This window comes from Spermophilus citellus, assembly GCF_964194105.1.
Source record: "Spermophilus citellus genome assembly, chromosome: 6".
NCBI lineage: Eukaryota > Metazoa > Chordata > Mammalia > Rodentia > Sciuridae > Spermophilus > Spermophilus citellus.
The window spans coordinates 154967023-154981623 of record NC_138187.1 but is presented as its reverse complement, the minus strand read 5'-3'; the positions used below and the strand labels follow the sequence as shown (position 1 = coordinate 154981623).

Here is a 14601-nt window from a genome sequence, read left to right as displayed (position 1 = left end):
TATCCACAGTGACTTGCATAAACTAAAATCTCCAAGCCAGGAAAATACAGACAGCTATTTCAGAGGCAAAACATTACTGCTTGTTCAGCAGGCCTCCTCCCAGAGTATGACTTATTCTGAAAAGGATGAAAAGGAAAGCAGCCTTCCTAATGGTCGGAGCATCTCCCTCATGGACCTCCAGGATACTCATGCTGCTCAGGTGGAGCATGCATCCATCATGCTTGATGTGCCTATGCGCCTGACAGGAAGTCAGCTTTCCATAACCCAGGTGGCCAGCATCAAACAACTGCGGGAAACTCAGAGCACTCCCCAGAGTGCCCCCCAAGTAAGAAGGCCCTTGCACCCAGCCTTGAACCAACCAGGAAGTCTCCAGCCCTTGTCATTCCAGAACCCTGTCTATCACCTCAATAACCCAATTCCAGCAATGCCAAAGGCCTCTGTAGATTCCAGTTTGGAGAACCTAAGCACTGCCAGTTCTAGAAGCCAAAGTAACAGTGAAGACTTCAAACTCAGTGGACCCAGCAATAGCAGCATGGAAGATTTTACCAAACGTAGCACTCAGAGTGAAGATTTCTCCCGGCGGCACACTATGCCAGACAGACACATACCTCTTGCTCTGCCACGTCAAAACAGTACTGGGCAGGCCCAAATCCGAAAAATGGACCAGGCCGGGTTAGGTGCCCGAGCCAAAGCACCCCCATCCCTGCCACACAGTGCATCCTTACGTAGTACCGGGAGCATGTCAGTGGCATCTGCAGCCCTGGTGGCTGAACCAGTGCAGAATGGGAGCCGGTCCCGGCAGCAGTCTTCTTCCTCCAGAGAGAGCCCTGTTCCCAAAGTGAGAGCAATTCAGAGACAACAGACACAGCAGGTAGGGACACATACTGGAGTGGTTTGGCTTCTACTTGGTCCAAACCTTGGACTTTATATGTAAATCAATAGGGGAGGGGGATCATCAGCAAATCCCATTATTAACAAGATTTCCCCTTAAGAATATTTTCTGCAACCTTTAAATGGAAGGAGGAAATGACAAGTTTAGGAGGTTTCTGGTTAGGTGAGACAGCAGAATGTGGTTTGACTCATTACCCTTAGGAGACTCCAGCAAACACTCAGGAGGCCTTTCTTTTTCTACAAGCAGCAGAGCAGCTACCTCATTTTGCACTTAGAACAGATCTACAATGTTAAATGAATAAGTACACATTTAAACTAGGAAATCTGGGGCTGGGGATGTGGCTCAAGCGGTAGCGCGCTCGCCTGGCATGCGTGCAGCCCGGGTTAGATCCTCAGCACCACATACCAACAAAGATGTTGTGTCCGCTGAAAACTAAAAAAAATAAATAAATATTAAAAAATTCTCTCTCTCTCTCTCTCTCAAAAAAATAAATAAAAATAAATAAATAAACTAGGAAATCTATAGGTGAAATCAACCATAATATATGTTGTAAAAATCTGGAAATTATTCCTTCTTAATTTTTTTTTCCTTAAGCTTTGAGAATTAAATTTTACCTTTTGAGCTGAGAATTTTAAGTAACTACTCCTCACTTCACCCCCCAATTCCCTATAGAAATACCAAGTCCCATTTGCCTTTTCCTGGAAGTGGCTAGAAAAATAAACAACTAAACCCCTGTAGAGACAAAGTAAAAAAGGGTAAAAAGAGAAACACAAGCAGTTGACAGGTATTCTAAACATTTGCAGCTCCCTTGTATTACTGTTAAGCCCAGTTAGTGTCACACCAATCTTAATATGAGTTTTCAAGTTTTTTCTTATTTATTTGCTAAGAATTTCATCATTTCTTCCTTACATTTTGAGGCACCCTATATATTTCATCCTTTGAAATGAATTAACAAACTTAAAGGTGTGTGTAACTATTTTTTATCTAAAAATATTTTTAGATAAAATCATTGGATTATTTGAAACCTAATTATACTTTATAAGTACCAAAGAGTATGTGATTAAAAGAATTATATGACAAAAATTTTTATGCAGCAAAATAACTGGGCAAGGAGACTTAAATAAAATCCCAAAGTATCTCTCCCATATATTTGCATTTTTATGGGCAGGCACATACTAATTAGGCAGTTTCTACCTTCACTCTGCTGTGATCAGAGCCCCTTGCCCTTACATCACTAGTTATTTAAAGAAGAAATAAATGGAACATCAGAAGCAGAGGAGAGGGGTGAAAAAAGCGTGATCAACTTAGGCTAACGCTGAGGAGCACACTTTCTGGGCAGAACCTCCTACTCGATCATTCTTTCTTGAAAAATAAAGTTTTTCTTCAGTCTTAAATTTTTCATTTTTATTTTGTTATATTTTCCAAATTTTCACCAATTCATTTGATTTAATAGACATTTTCCTCTAAACAAAAGGAAAAATACATATATTCCTATATATCCTTTATATATAATGTACATATCTTTGTATATAAATGTATGTGTATTTATACACACATGTATTCACATAGACATAATTTTATGTTAGAAGACTATCAATCATTTACACTTTTTTGTGAATTAGTTTTTTTTACCTTGCTTTTGTGCTAGCTTCTAGTTGATATCAACTACTTTTAACAATGTGATTATGTATTAGGGGAAGAACGAAAAGATAAGTAATTTTAGAAACGGAATACCATGTGAAACATCTACTTGGAGGTTTAGAGTTTCAAGAGGACACTAAGGATGAGATAGGAGATAGATATAAGAACATAAGATTGGCAGACAGGGAAAGGACATGGAAAGATCTGTCGTGGTTTTTGTTTTTGTTTTGTTTTGTTTTTTAAGTTGACTTAGGTCCAGCCCTAGAAAGAAAAGAAAAATTAAAATTCTGCCCACCCATTCATTCTTCCTGAATCATGTAGTCCTCAATTCCCAGGGCCCATGACTCAGGCTGATTGTTTATAAATAATATACTTCAGTAGCCTTTTGTTTGTTTGGCTAGAACCAATTGTTCCATACAATATTTTTACTATAGGAAAACATACCATTCACATAAACGTAGAATAAATGTTCCTGTGAGTAAATATAAGGCTGTGTGGATGCATGAGAGATGGAATTGCGTACTATCTCCAAAAAACAATTTAAAAATTTAATTTCTGTGCCACAATCATTAAGGAGTTAGGGAATATCTGTGATGTATTGACATGAAGTGGATTACAGCCACAATGAGATCACCTAGAACAGCTTTAGATATTCATCTTCGTGCTGGTAACTTCCACTGTCACATCAGTTGAAGAATAAATCACTGGATTTTAGTTGTTCAGGTTTCTGGGTTTTTTCTAAGATTTTTTCTACCCAGATGGTTCATTCTTTTGAACTTATGTCCTTACTCATTGCATTACTTATCTTGCCATTTCTTGCTTGTGTTTCTCATCTCACTCCCATGAATCTTCTAAAGTTCTATATAATCAGCACATTTTTTAAGACGAATTCCTTTATATATTTTAATTGCAAATTATGTTGGGAAATTTTTCTCTTCCCAAAACTAGACGATTTCTTTGTGGGGATTGTTCTGTAGGCCTTTGTCCCCTGCAAATTCCATTTGTATCTTAGCACGAAAGAGAGGCCATTGTTGGCAGTGTGACTGGCTTCAGTCTTCTCCAGATAAGGAGTAGGAAAGAAATAAAATCCTAGTCAAACAACTTATAGAGAAAGAACTCTTTTTCAGGAAGCTCTTTTAATATTTTGACCCCTTGAACCTCTGATTGGATTTCTTTTTTCTCATTTTCTTCTCTTTTATTTCCCATGTATCATGTACTCTGTATAAAAAAAAAATAGACCTTGTTTGTTTATTTATAGTGTCTGAATTGGTTAGATTTATCCCTAATGATGGATATTCGAATTTGAAAAGGCCTTTTAAAATAGGTGTTTGGCAAGCTTATTAGTATAATGTGGCAATGTTCATATTTGGACTTGTTAAACCCTCTTCTAACCAAACTCAAGCACTCTTGATGTTTACTTATTAATTTAGATAGCCCTTTCTTTGGTGTTGATAGCAGAAGCATTATTTATGAGAATGTATTTCAGACTAAGAAGAAGTTGAAACCAACAAGTCTTATTTACATCTAATACATCCTAGCAAGGAATAGGGAACTGGCCTGTTCTCAGTTGTTCCCAGCACAGCCACGTTATGACTAAATGTAGTAACAATGAAGCTGGCTCTGGCAGGCCCTTTTGCTCTAAAACATTATTATTTTTCCCAGGAAAACCCTATGCAGCTTCATCTCAAAAGGGAGATATTTCTATTGGAAATCCTGTTCCCTTGCTTCCTTTGCATGCTTTATTTTCTTTAATTTTCCTTTTTAAAGTCTGTGGATATAAATTCTCTTCATAAGGATGTAGCTAAGCAGGATGGGTGCTAAACCACTTACCAGCCTCAATTTCTGCAACTTCTTTAACTGTAAATGCAGATAATAATTTGTGCTATATATCCAGCTCATAAAGGAGATAGATCAAACAATCATATAGGGAAAGCCTTTGAGACTAGAAGAAAAATAGTGTCCTTCTCCTAATAATAAACTCTGCTTTAGTAGTAAATTCTAAAGAGAACCCAGAGTATTAAAATATATTGAGATATATTTTATTGAGTTCACTTAATTAGTTACTGCCATGCAAAAGAACTATATGAGCAAGGTACAATGGCTCACTGCTGTAACCCTAGCTACTCAGGAGGCTAAAGCAGGAGGATCACAAGTTTGAGGCCAGCCTAGGCAACTTGATGAGATCCTATCTCAAAATAAAATGGAATGGGTATGTAGCTCAGTGGTAGAGTGCTACTTGGTTCAATCCCCAGTATCTCAAAAACAGGAACAAAACAAAATAAAAACTAGATGATGTGTCATCCTTAATTGATAATATAATTGAGAAGTAAGATCAGCACATTTAAGACCAAAAGAAAAACTCCAAAAATTAGTATATTGGTTTTTTTCACATATAATAATAATTTTGAAATAAAAATCACTGTATTTTCTTTGAATCTAGTGCAGTGGAGTGGGAAAAAATACAGTTGATTTATTTAATATTACTTTCTAATCTCTTAATAATTTTGTAAAGATTTGTCATGAATTGGAAGAAGAGTGAAGATAATCTAACTTATTTTGTAAATTTTATTTTTTATTTTATTTGTTCTAATTAGTTATACTTGACAGTAGAATGCACTTTGAAACATCATATATGAGTGGAGTCTAATTTTCTCATTCTTCTGGTTGTACATGATGTAGAATCATACCAGTCATGTAGTCATATATCTACATACGATCATAAGGTCTGATATTTTGTTTTTTTGACCACCACCTACTGAATGCTATACAAAGTACTAAGATATATCAGAAAGTGGCTGAAAAAAAGATTCCAGCCCCCCACCCCCCAAAAAGGATTCAACTAATAAAATAGCAGTAGATAAAATAGCATCCAAAATGTCCATTTCCCATTGTGCAGTCTCTCATAATTTATCAAACCTCGTGTTAGGTTTTTTTTTCATTTTTTATTTTTAGATGTAGATGGCCACTATACCTTTATTTTATTTATTTATTTATTTATATGTGGTGCTGAGGATTGAACCCAGTGCCTCACATGTGCTAGGCAAGCGCTCTACCACTGAGCCACAACCCCATCTTTTCACTTAACAGTTAAAGCCTAGATTACTCATATTGTTTTTGTTGTAGTTCTTGTTCTTAATATGCTTTTAAGGACTAAGGTCCTATTTCCTTTGTGTATTCTTTAAAATGCCATTAGTTTCCAAGGCACTTACATTCAATAAAGTTACCCATAACAAATCACAGAGAAAAAAAAGTTAATTCAGGCAATAGCTTATTAACCATATGAAATAAAAAGCTATCGAATTAGTTGCCTTAAAGTAATAAATTCCTAATAGTAAAGTTGGTATTAGTTTTAATAGCTACATTATCTCAAATTGCTATTGAATAGAAAATCCTCATTTCACAGTAAGCAGCTTTTCTGTGCCCTATGTGCTAAAGTGATAGGATCCTACAACTACAAAGGTATTTTTCTCCTTTAAATGTTGATTTCCTATTAATTTTTTGAAACTCAATGCTATATTATTTTGCCTTCCAGATACACATATATCAAATAAGAACTTAAACTTCTTGTCAGGATTTCCCCTTTACCAACACAGAAACAATTTGTTGTACTCTGCTTTTAAAATCCAACAGGGGGAAAACTGTAGTGTGTGTGTGGATATATAAAGTATGGTGCAGTTTACAAAGTGTTCTCACATGCCATCCATTTTTCTTCTAATAACTTGATATCAGTAATTACAATCTTTTTATTGATGATACTATGTTCTATAGGCCAGTGTTCCCAAAATGTGATGTTTGCATTTAAGTGCACACAAGATATTTATTTAATCACTCATGTAATTGTTTTGATATATATTAGAAAAATACATAATCATTAATATATAAATTTATATATAAATATATAAAATATGTAGAGAACATCAAGCTCATTTTATTGATATTGCTTGGCACAAGGGCTTAGCTAACTAAAAAATGACTCTATTAAAAGAGGTGATCACATGACTGCCACCCAGGTAAGAAGAAGCTGCTCTTCCTGGGTTTGGCGTCCTTTCTCCATGTAACGTGTGGCCTTTGATTATCCTCCTCTCTGAGCATGGACTGCAAGTGGGGGTTCCTGCCTTCCTGCTCTACAGTGGTGCTGTGCTATTCCTGTCATTTCTTTGGATGCCAGTGCTGCTGCCTATGTCCTCATGCCTACCAAGCCCTGCTGTCCAGAGCTTCTGGAACCCACCCCCACCCCCATTCCTGCAGCCTTTGTCAGTTGCCCCAGTGGTCATCAAGGACATCACCAGGGCTATAGTAAAATACCAGGCAGCTTGAATCAATCTCGTCCATCTGTGAGTAGAAAGGAAAGATCAAGGAAGATAGTGAGGTACTGATAAAGATTAACACCAAAGTTCCTTGGCCCCAGCTTTAACTGGTTTTGCTGGTTCTGTGCACCCTTATACAGTGGCTTTGCCTGTAGGGCACAGGAATTCCCTGTTCCTGCCATATCCCCCTGACTTCCAGGTGATGGCTGGGCCTCCAGTAAATCCTGCCTTTAGTTAAAACTTAATTAAAATGAAAAAGATAAATAATGTATTAGTGATACGGTAGGTATGACAAAAATAAAGTGAAATGTAATAAATGAAGTGAAGTGAAGTAGAGATAACCGAAGTGAAGAGAGAGAATTTTAAGTAGCAATATGTCTTGAAGTTTAAGACATATTTACATATACTGATTTTAGAGAGGGACTTTCTACAAGTTCACTCTCAATTGTTTGTGTATGTATATGTGTATATCTACTTAGGTAAACTACACACATCCATCCTAGGCATGAAGAAGCTCTCTTCATTTTTTTTTTTTTTTTTTTTGGTACCAGTGGTTGAACCCAGGGGCCCTCAACCACTGAGCCACATCCCCAGCCATTTTTGTTTTTTGATACTGGATCTTGCTAAGTTGCTTAAGGGCCTAAGTTGCTGAAGCTGGCTTTGAACTTGCTATCCTCTTATCTCAGCCTCCCAAGCTTCTGGGATTATAGGCATGCACCCACCACACCCAACCATGAAGCTCTTCTTATTGCTATATATCTATGATCTGTGAATCAACTAAACCAGATTCTTCTTCAAACCTTTAAGAAGCCACTCTCACTACTTTTGTATGTATAGCTTTAAAGTCTCTCCCAACCCAACCAGTCTCTGTAACTTTTTAGTCTCTTCAGGCAGTTTTTCATCTTCTCTAACTCTCAAGGTTAGCAGAATACCCCTTCTTTTAAAATACTCATGTAGAGTTTAATTGGATTCTAGTCCAAAATGATATAAAGATTCTTAAGGTATATGGCTCTGCCTGAGAGAAAATTCCCTTCAATTGTGAAATTATGGACTAATGGTCCTTAAAATACAAATACATTTTAACTATAAAAAGCTAACTGACATACAAAGAATACACTCTCTCTTTCACTCTCTTTCATGCTCACTTTCTTTTTCTCTCTGGCAAGCCAGAAGGGGAAACAATTATTGTATATTCCCAATATCCTTGGTGGAGAAAGCACTAGTAGTATTCAGTAGCCTAATACAAAATTGAATATTGAATCCTAGTTTTCAAAACATAAATATCATAATAACTGGCATATAACCTCTTCATTGCACTCTGAAGTTGCCAAAAAACTTTCACATTATCTTATTCAGTCTCATGAATAATGAGACTTTGAGATGGTCAGCATAGGTGTGGTAATTATGATGGTGTTGTTCTTTTTCAATAAATTAGGAAAATGGTATTTAAGAGATAAATGACTTAACTACTAAGTTCCATAGTTGCTCCTCAAGGCCATAATCTTAACACTTTCATATTTATATTGGAAAAGAAAAATTTATCTTGCAATCCTAACTGAATACAAATGTGTCTTACACTATCCAGTACTCATCATTTGGATTCTAAATTCATCAAGAAACTTTAGAGGGGCTGAGGATGTGGCTCAAGCGGTAGTGTGCTCACCTGGCATGCGCAGGGCACTGGGTTCCATCCTCAGCACCACGTAAAAATAAAATAAAGATGTTGTGTCCACCGAAAACTAAAAAATAAATATTAAAAAATTCTCTCTCTCTCTCTCTCTCTCTCTCTCTCTCTCTCTCTCTCTCTCTCTAAAAAGAAAAAGAAAGAAAGAAACTTTAGATTCTAAAACGTGGACTCCTGAGTAGTCTTAACCCACCAGGAATCAGAATTCTGTAAAAATAACCAGTATCACTTGTTCTCTTTCTCTCAATGGTTAATATGAAAACTATCTGGCATTCTGATGTATGAATGGTCACCTTGTGTGTTTGTTTAACATTGAACAGTTCTTTGGTCTGTGGTCATCTCTAGGTTCAACAGGTATTTTCTCACTTGAAGAATCAATGATTAAGTTATGCTTTCTTTCTCTCATTCCATTATCTTAATTTTAATAGTTAATTTGGTACCTTATAGCATTTGGACCATTGGAAAAATTAGTAGTTTTGAGGCATTGGCTTTCTTTGGAAGGAGAAAAAGAATGGTTCTTAGATGCAATGTGTACAAATTCCTATTCAGAATAGTTTGTTCTTATACAAATGGATATTCCATTCCCTACCCCTAATTACCCTAGCATCAATAAAAATCTTAAAAACAAAACAAAAAAAAAACTTAAAATAAAATTTTTTTAAAAACTTAAAGCTAACAGCATGGGAAATCTTTCCGTTTTCTGAGGTCTTCTTCAATTTCTTTCTTCAGTGTTCTGTAGTTTTCATTCACCTCTTTTTTTAGATTGATCCCAAAGTTGTTGTTGGGTTTTTTGGTTTTGTTTTGTTTTTTAAGGCTATTGTGAAGGGGATAGTCTCCCTGATTTCTCTTTCAGCTGATATATCCTTGACGTAGAGTAATGCAATTGATTTATTGATGTTGATTTTATACCCTGCTACTTTGCTGAAAGGACTTAGAGTCAGCCTACTATAGTGATGCAGCCACATCAATGTTTATAGCAGCTTAATTCACAATAGCCAAGCTATGGAACCAACTTAGGTGTCCTTCAATAGATGAATGGATAAAGAAAATGTGGTATATATACACGGGGAATATTAATCAGCCATAAGAAGAATGAAATTTTGGTATTTGCTGGTGAATGGATGGAACTGGAGACTATCTTGCTAAGTGAAATAAGCCAGTCACAAAGGCCAAATGTTCTCTCCTATATGTGGATGCTAACTCACAACAAGGGAAGGTGGGGAAGGGAAGAATAGAAGTCCATTGGATTAGACAACGGGGAAGGAAGGGAAGGGTGGGGCGGGGAATAGGAAGGACAATAGAATTAATTGGACATAACTTTCCTAGCCTTGTATTTGAATACATGACTATGGTTACTCCACATCATGTACAACCACAAGAACAGGATCCTAATTAGAATAAGTTATACTCTGTGTATGTGTAATATACCAAAATACATTGTATTGTCACGTATATCTAGAAAGAAGAAATATTTGGTTTTAAACTAACAGCATTTGAAACTGAGGGATCACAGTTATGTCTTCTAAGAATAGCTGTCTTTCTGTAACTTTATTGGGTGAGCTGTTTTGGGAAATGCTAATACCTGTTTCTGATGCAGGTTCAGTCACCTGTGGACTCTGCCACCATGTCTCCAGTAGAGAGGACAGCAGCATGGGTTCTGAACAATGGACAATATGAAGAAGATGTTGAAGAAACTGAGCAAAATCAAGATGAAGCTAAGCATGCTGAGAAGGTAGAGCAGTCTATCTTTATTGACTTGTTGCCTCCACAAGTCTAGGCTGCTAGAAAGGAAAGCCAAGAATTATGATCTCCTACTGCCCCCATCTTCACTCTTCCTCTTAGGTTAACCCGATACACACCAGTGCACGATAGGTCAGTGTAGCCTCTCTGAACATGTGTGGGAAATGTCTACCGTTTTTATATAGATTGTTTGATCTGGAGGACACTCTGATATTCATCTAATCATTTTAGCATTTCTATAAACCAGTTGTTAGTCTTCAACCAAGGTCAAAATTGCCATAGAACTAGATTTTCTATTTCTTGGTAACAATTTGACTTGGAATTTGGGAGTTTTTAACTGTTTGGGTTTTGCCTTTTTTGGTAAAGAATGTCTAGCTGTACAGATAATTTTTCAAAAGACATCATCTGTTGTTTTGAGGGCTTTTTTTTAAAAGAAAGAAATTTTAAAAAGGATTATCAAACAATAACCTTGACATCATGTATAGCATTATCACATTTAATTGACAACCAGACAATTCACTACTTCTTACTTATTAGTATAAACTGTGCTTATTAAAACAGTGTAACTCTTCAAACCTTACCTTTGACTTTCTGGAACCATAATGTTGGGTGAGCAACAGCTGGTCATCAAATAAATTAGATAATACTATGTAAATTGCATTTTACAATACATCATGCAGGTTAATTACTAATGAATATTAAAAAGGCATATACTTCTCACCTTACCTAGAAAATTTGACATTCCATTATACTCAGGCACCATCCATGGCAAATTTAGTATAAAAAAGGATCATTTAACCAACTGAATTACTGAATTTCTATAGGCTGCTTAGTGAGAACACAGATGTACATTCCAGCAAGTGGTGCCAAATTGAGCAGATGAGCCACATCATGAAAATAGCCAAGAGTCTATTTTAATCAACCCTAGAGAACAGGTAGGCCTTTGCTTAGTGCTTATGACTATTTTATACTTTCATAGCTAGGAAGAAAGCAGTAATAGCCTACTCTGCCATTAAATTCTATTTATTAACTTAATGGCTTAACATTATAGAAATGTTGCTTGTTCTCTAAGGGCTGATTCTAGTAGCACGAAGGAAGGGCATTCTGATAAGACAAAATATGTCAGAGATCCTGTAGTACAGGTGATGATACACAAATAACTCTCTCTTATAAGATGGCCAGCTTTTACTAGGCTTCTAAGTGTTTGTTCTTTTCTTTTCTCCCATTTGATACCATCAGTGATCAGAGGCTTGCAGCAACTGGTAGTTTAATGTGGAGAGAGGTACATAAATCTGTGAAATTTTGAATGCTAAATTCAGATTTAAAATATGTCCAGAAGGAGGGCAAAGCTTTATAAACATTTATGCCAAGTGATATATATATTTTTTTTTAAAGAGAGAGAGAGAGAGAATTTTTTAATATTTATTTTTTAGTTTTTGGTGGACACAACATCTTTATTTTATTTTTTTTTATGTGGTGCTGAGCATCGAACCCAGCGCCCCGCGCATGCCAGGCAAGTGCGCTACCGCTTGAGCCACATCCCCAGCCCAGATATATATTTTTTTAATATTTACTTTTTAGGTGTTTTTTTTAGGTGGACACAATATTTTTATTTTCTTTTTATGTGGTGCTGAGGATCAAACCCAGTGCCTCACGCATGCCAGGCGAGCGCACTACCACTTGAGCCACATCCCCAACCCCTATGCCAATTGATATTTTAAATCAATAGCAGTAGTATAAGGAATGGCAACTTAGAAGCATCTAGCTACATTGCCTAGGGTTTCTTTCATTAAAAAGCAAATCACTAACTTCTCCTTGTTTTGTGGGTGCTTCTCCTTTACTCTAGTATGAACAAGAAATTAGCAAACTGAAGGAGCGCCTAAGAGTGTCTAGCCGGCGACTGGAGGAATATGAACGCCGGTTGCTGGTGCAGGAGCAGCAGATGCAGAAGCTGCTGCTGGAATACAAGGCCAGGCTGGAGGACAGTGAGGAGCGGCTGCGCAGGCAACAGGAAGAGAAAGACAGCCAGATGAAAAGCATCATCAGCAGGTTAGAGAACCACCTGGTGGCAGATGTGGGCTAGTTAGAGGTACAACAAGGTGGGAGAATGATCCAAACACTTTTAAAGGCATGGCAACAAAAGCCATTTCACCTGTGGTACTCAATACAGATATGATGACTATCTCTTCAGGCATCCTAAATATGAGACCTAGTGTGCACTTCCTACGAAGATCAGGTAGGCTTTTTCTTTAACCATAACAATTATATAAAAGGAAAACTTAGTGGCTCATTTGAGAAGCTTTAGAAGAGAACTGAGTTTTAAAAATCTAAGTATCCAGTGTCTAAAACTTAGTTTTCCAGAGCAAGTCCAGAAACAGAAAGAAGTTTCACTAGATGTCTGTAGGGCCAGAGGACCACAGGAGAGTGCCGCCAGTGCCAAGCTAAGGGAAAGGGGAAGAGGTCAGTTCCACTTGCACGTCTACAGAACATTCACCATAGGCCAGGAACTTTCCTACAAATCTACACTTGATAATGAGAATTATCATTCTCATTTTATAGATAAAGAAACTGGCAACAGACTCACTAAGTCTTTTGCCCAAGGTCACATAGTTGGTGGTACACCAGAATTTGATAGCAGACAGTTGGACTCCAGGCTTCAATATTGTCAAATGCTGTGGACAGGTCAAGTGAATGAAGGACAGAAAAGGACTGTTGTTTTAATAGTATGGGGGTAATTGACAGTCTTCCTGGGTTGAAATGTGAGTGGTGGATGAGAAACAAACTAGACCTACTAAGTGTAGAGTACTCTTTGAAGAAACTGATCTGTGTAAGGGAAGAGAAAAATAGGACAGTGAATATCATGCAAGTTGAGATTAAGAAAGGATGGGCTGGGGATGTGGCTCAAGCGGTAGCGCGCTCGTCTGGCATGCGTGCGGCCCGTGTTCAATCCTCAGCACCACATACAAACAACGATGTTGTGTCCGCCGAGAACTAAAAAATAAATATTAAAAAAAATTCTCACTCTCTCTTTAAAAAAATGGTTTAAAAAAAAAAGAAAGGATAATTTGTTCTTTATTGATTTGGTTTGATATTTTAAGATAAAGTAAATTGTGCTGAGGGAAGAATCTGATAGAGGAGAGAATGATTACAGGACTTCTGCTCCAAAGTAGATAAAAATGGATGGAATACAGTTGCAGTTAGAGAAATCAACCTTGGATGTCTACTTCCAAGGTGAGAGAGGGGAAAGAAGAGAAGATTGTAGGTCTTTATTAAGGAAGAAGAGAAATCTTGAACTATGGTGAGTTTTAAGTTTCTTGTTCTCACATTACCTAGCCCTGTCTTTGAAAGTGTTGATACCCCCTTGTTGCCACATTCTAGGCTAATGGCTGTGGAAGAGGAATTGAAGAAGGACCATGCTGAGATGCAAGCAGTTATTGATGCAAAGCAGAAAATTATTGATGCACAGGTAAGCAGACTCTGGATCTAGTAGAAGGTACTCATTGGTAATAACTGTTATTTTCTGACTTCCCATCCTTGCAAATGGCAAAGCAGGTATCCTAAAAATAAGGCATTGAGAAGTTCTTGGCATTATCTTTTGAGGATTAAATCAATTTCTACATGGCCTGCATTATTTTTCCTTTCTTTCTCTGATGACAAGTCTGTTAACACAGCAGAGTATTAGTGTGTTTAGTACAGTTGTTTGACAGATCTCAACCGAGTGCATGATGGGCTTTGCTTCTTTCCTTGTGGAAAGGAGGGGATTCTCTGAGGGGTCAACTGTGAATAGTGCACTGCATGTGTCTGGCTTGTGACTTCCACTGACCATTGCTTGGCTGTGCTGCTCACGGTCTTGTCAGTCACGTCCACTGCCTCTGGCCCCATGAACTTCTGGCCCCAGACAGTAATGGAATTGCGAAGGAAAACAAGGTTGAAGAAGGCACCTTTCCTTGTTATTCTTTTGGTTCAGGGTTTGGCATTGATGCTTGGAATGTGCTTGGCTGCCCTTCTTTGTTGGTGCTGTACTTAGAGAGTCTCTTTAGATAAAATTTTATAAGAAAAGGTTGATGAAATCCAAATCTAGGTCTCTGTTCTCAGTAGCTTACACCTGTGACACCACCTGGTCACCTCATAGAAATACATCAGTGATGAGAGCAAAATTAGGCAGGCAATGTTTCTAACTCCTTTTCCTTTTATCAGTACAAACTGTGGTTGTTGTATTTATTGGCATGAAACAAATAACAAAATGCAGATGCAGTTTTGATAGTGTCCCCCAGCCATGGACCACCTCTCTGAAGACAACCAGCCATATTTGCATTTCTCACCCTTAAGCTATGAAA

At 37.2% G+C, this 14601-nt stretch overlaps 1 protein-coding gene across 4 annotated transcripts in view; it reads left to right on the top strand.

The window, feature by feature from the left end:
• Positions 1-14601, top strand: part of RASAL2 (RAS protein activator like 2) — a 357274-nt gene that overhangs the window by 334732 nt on the left and 7941 nt on the right. For all 4 annotated transcript variants that reach the window (XM_081300551.1, XM_081300550.1, XM_081300549.1 and 1 more), the window contains exons 14-17: positions 10-871; positions 10122-10256; positions 12111-12313; positions 13643-13730. In XM_081300551.1, coding sequence (XP_081156677.1) covers positions 10-871; positions 10122-10256; positions 12111-12313; positions 13643-13730 — 1288 coding nt within the window. The remainder of the gene's footprint in view (positions 1-9; positions 872-10121; positions 10257-12110; positions 12314-13642; positions 13731-14601) is intronic.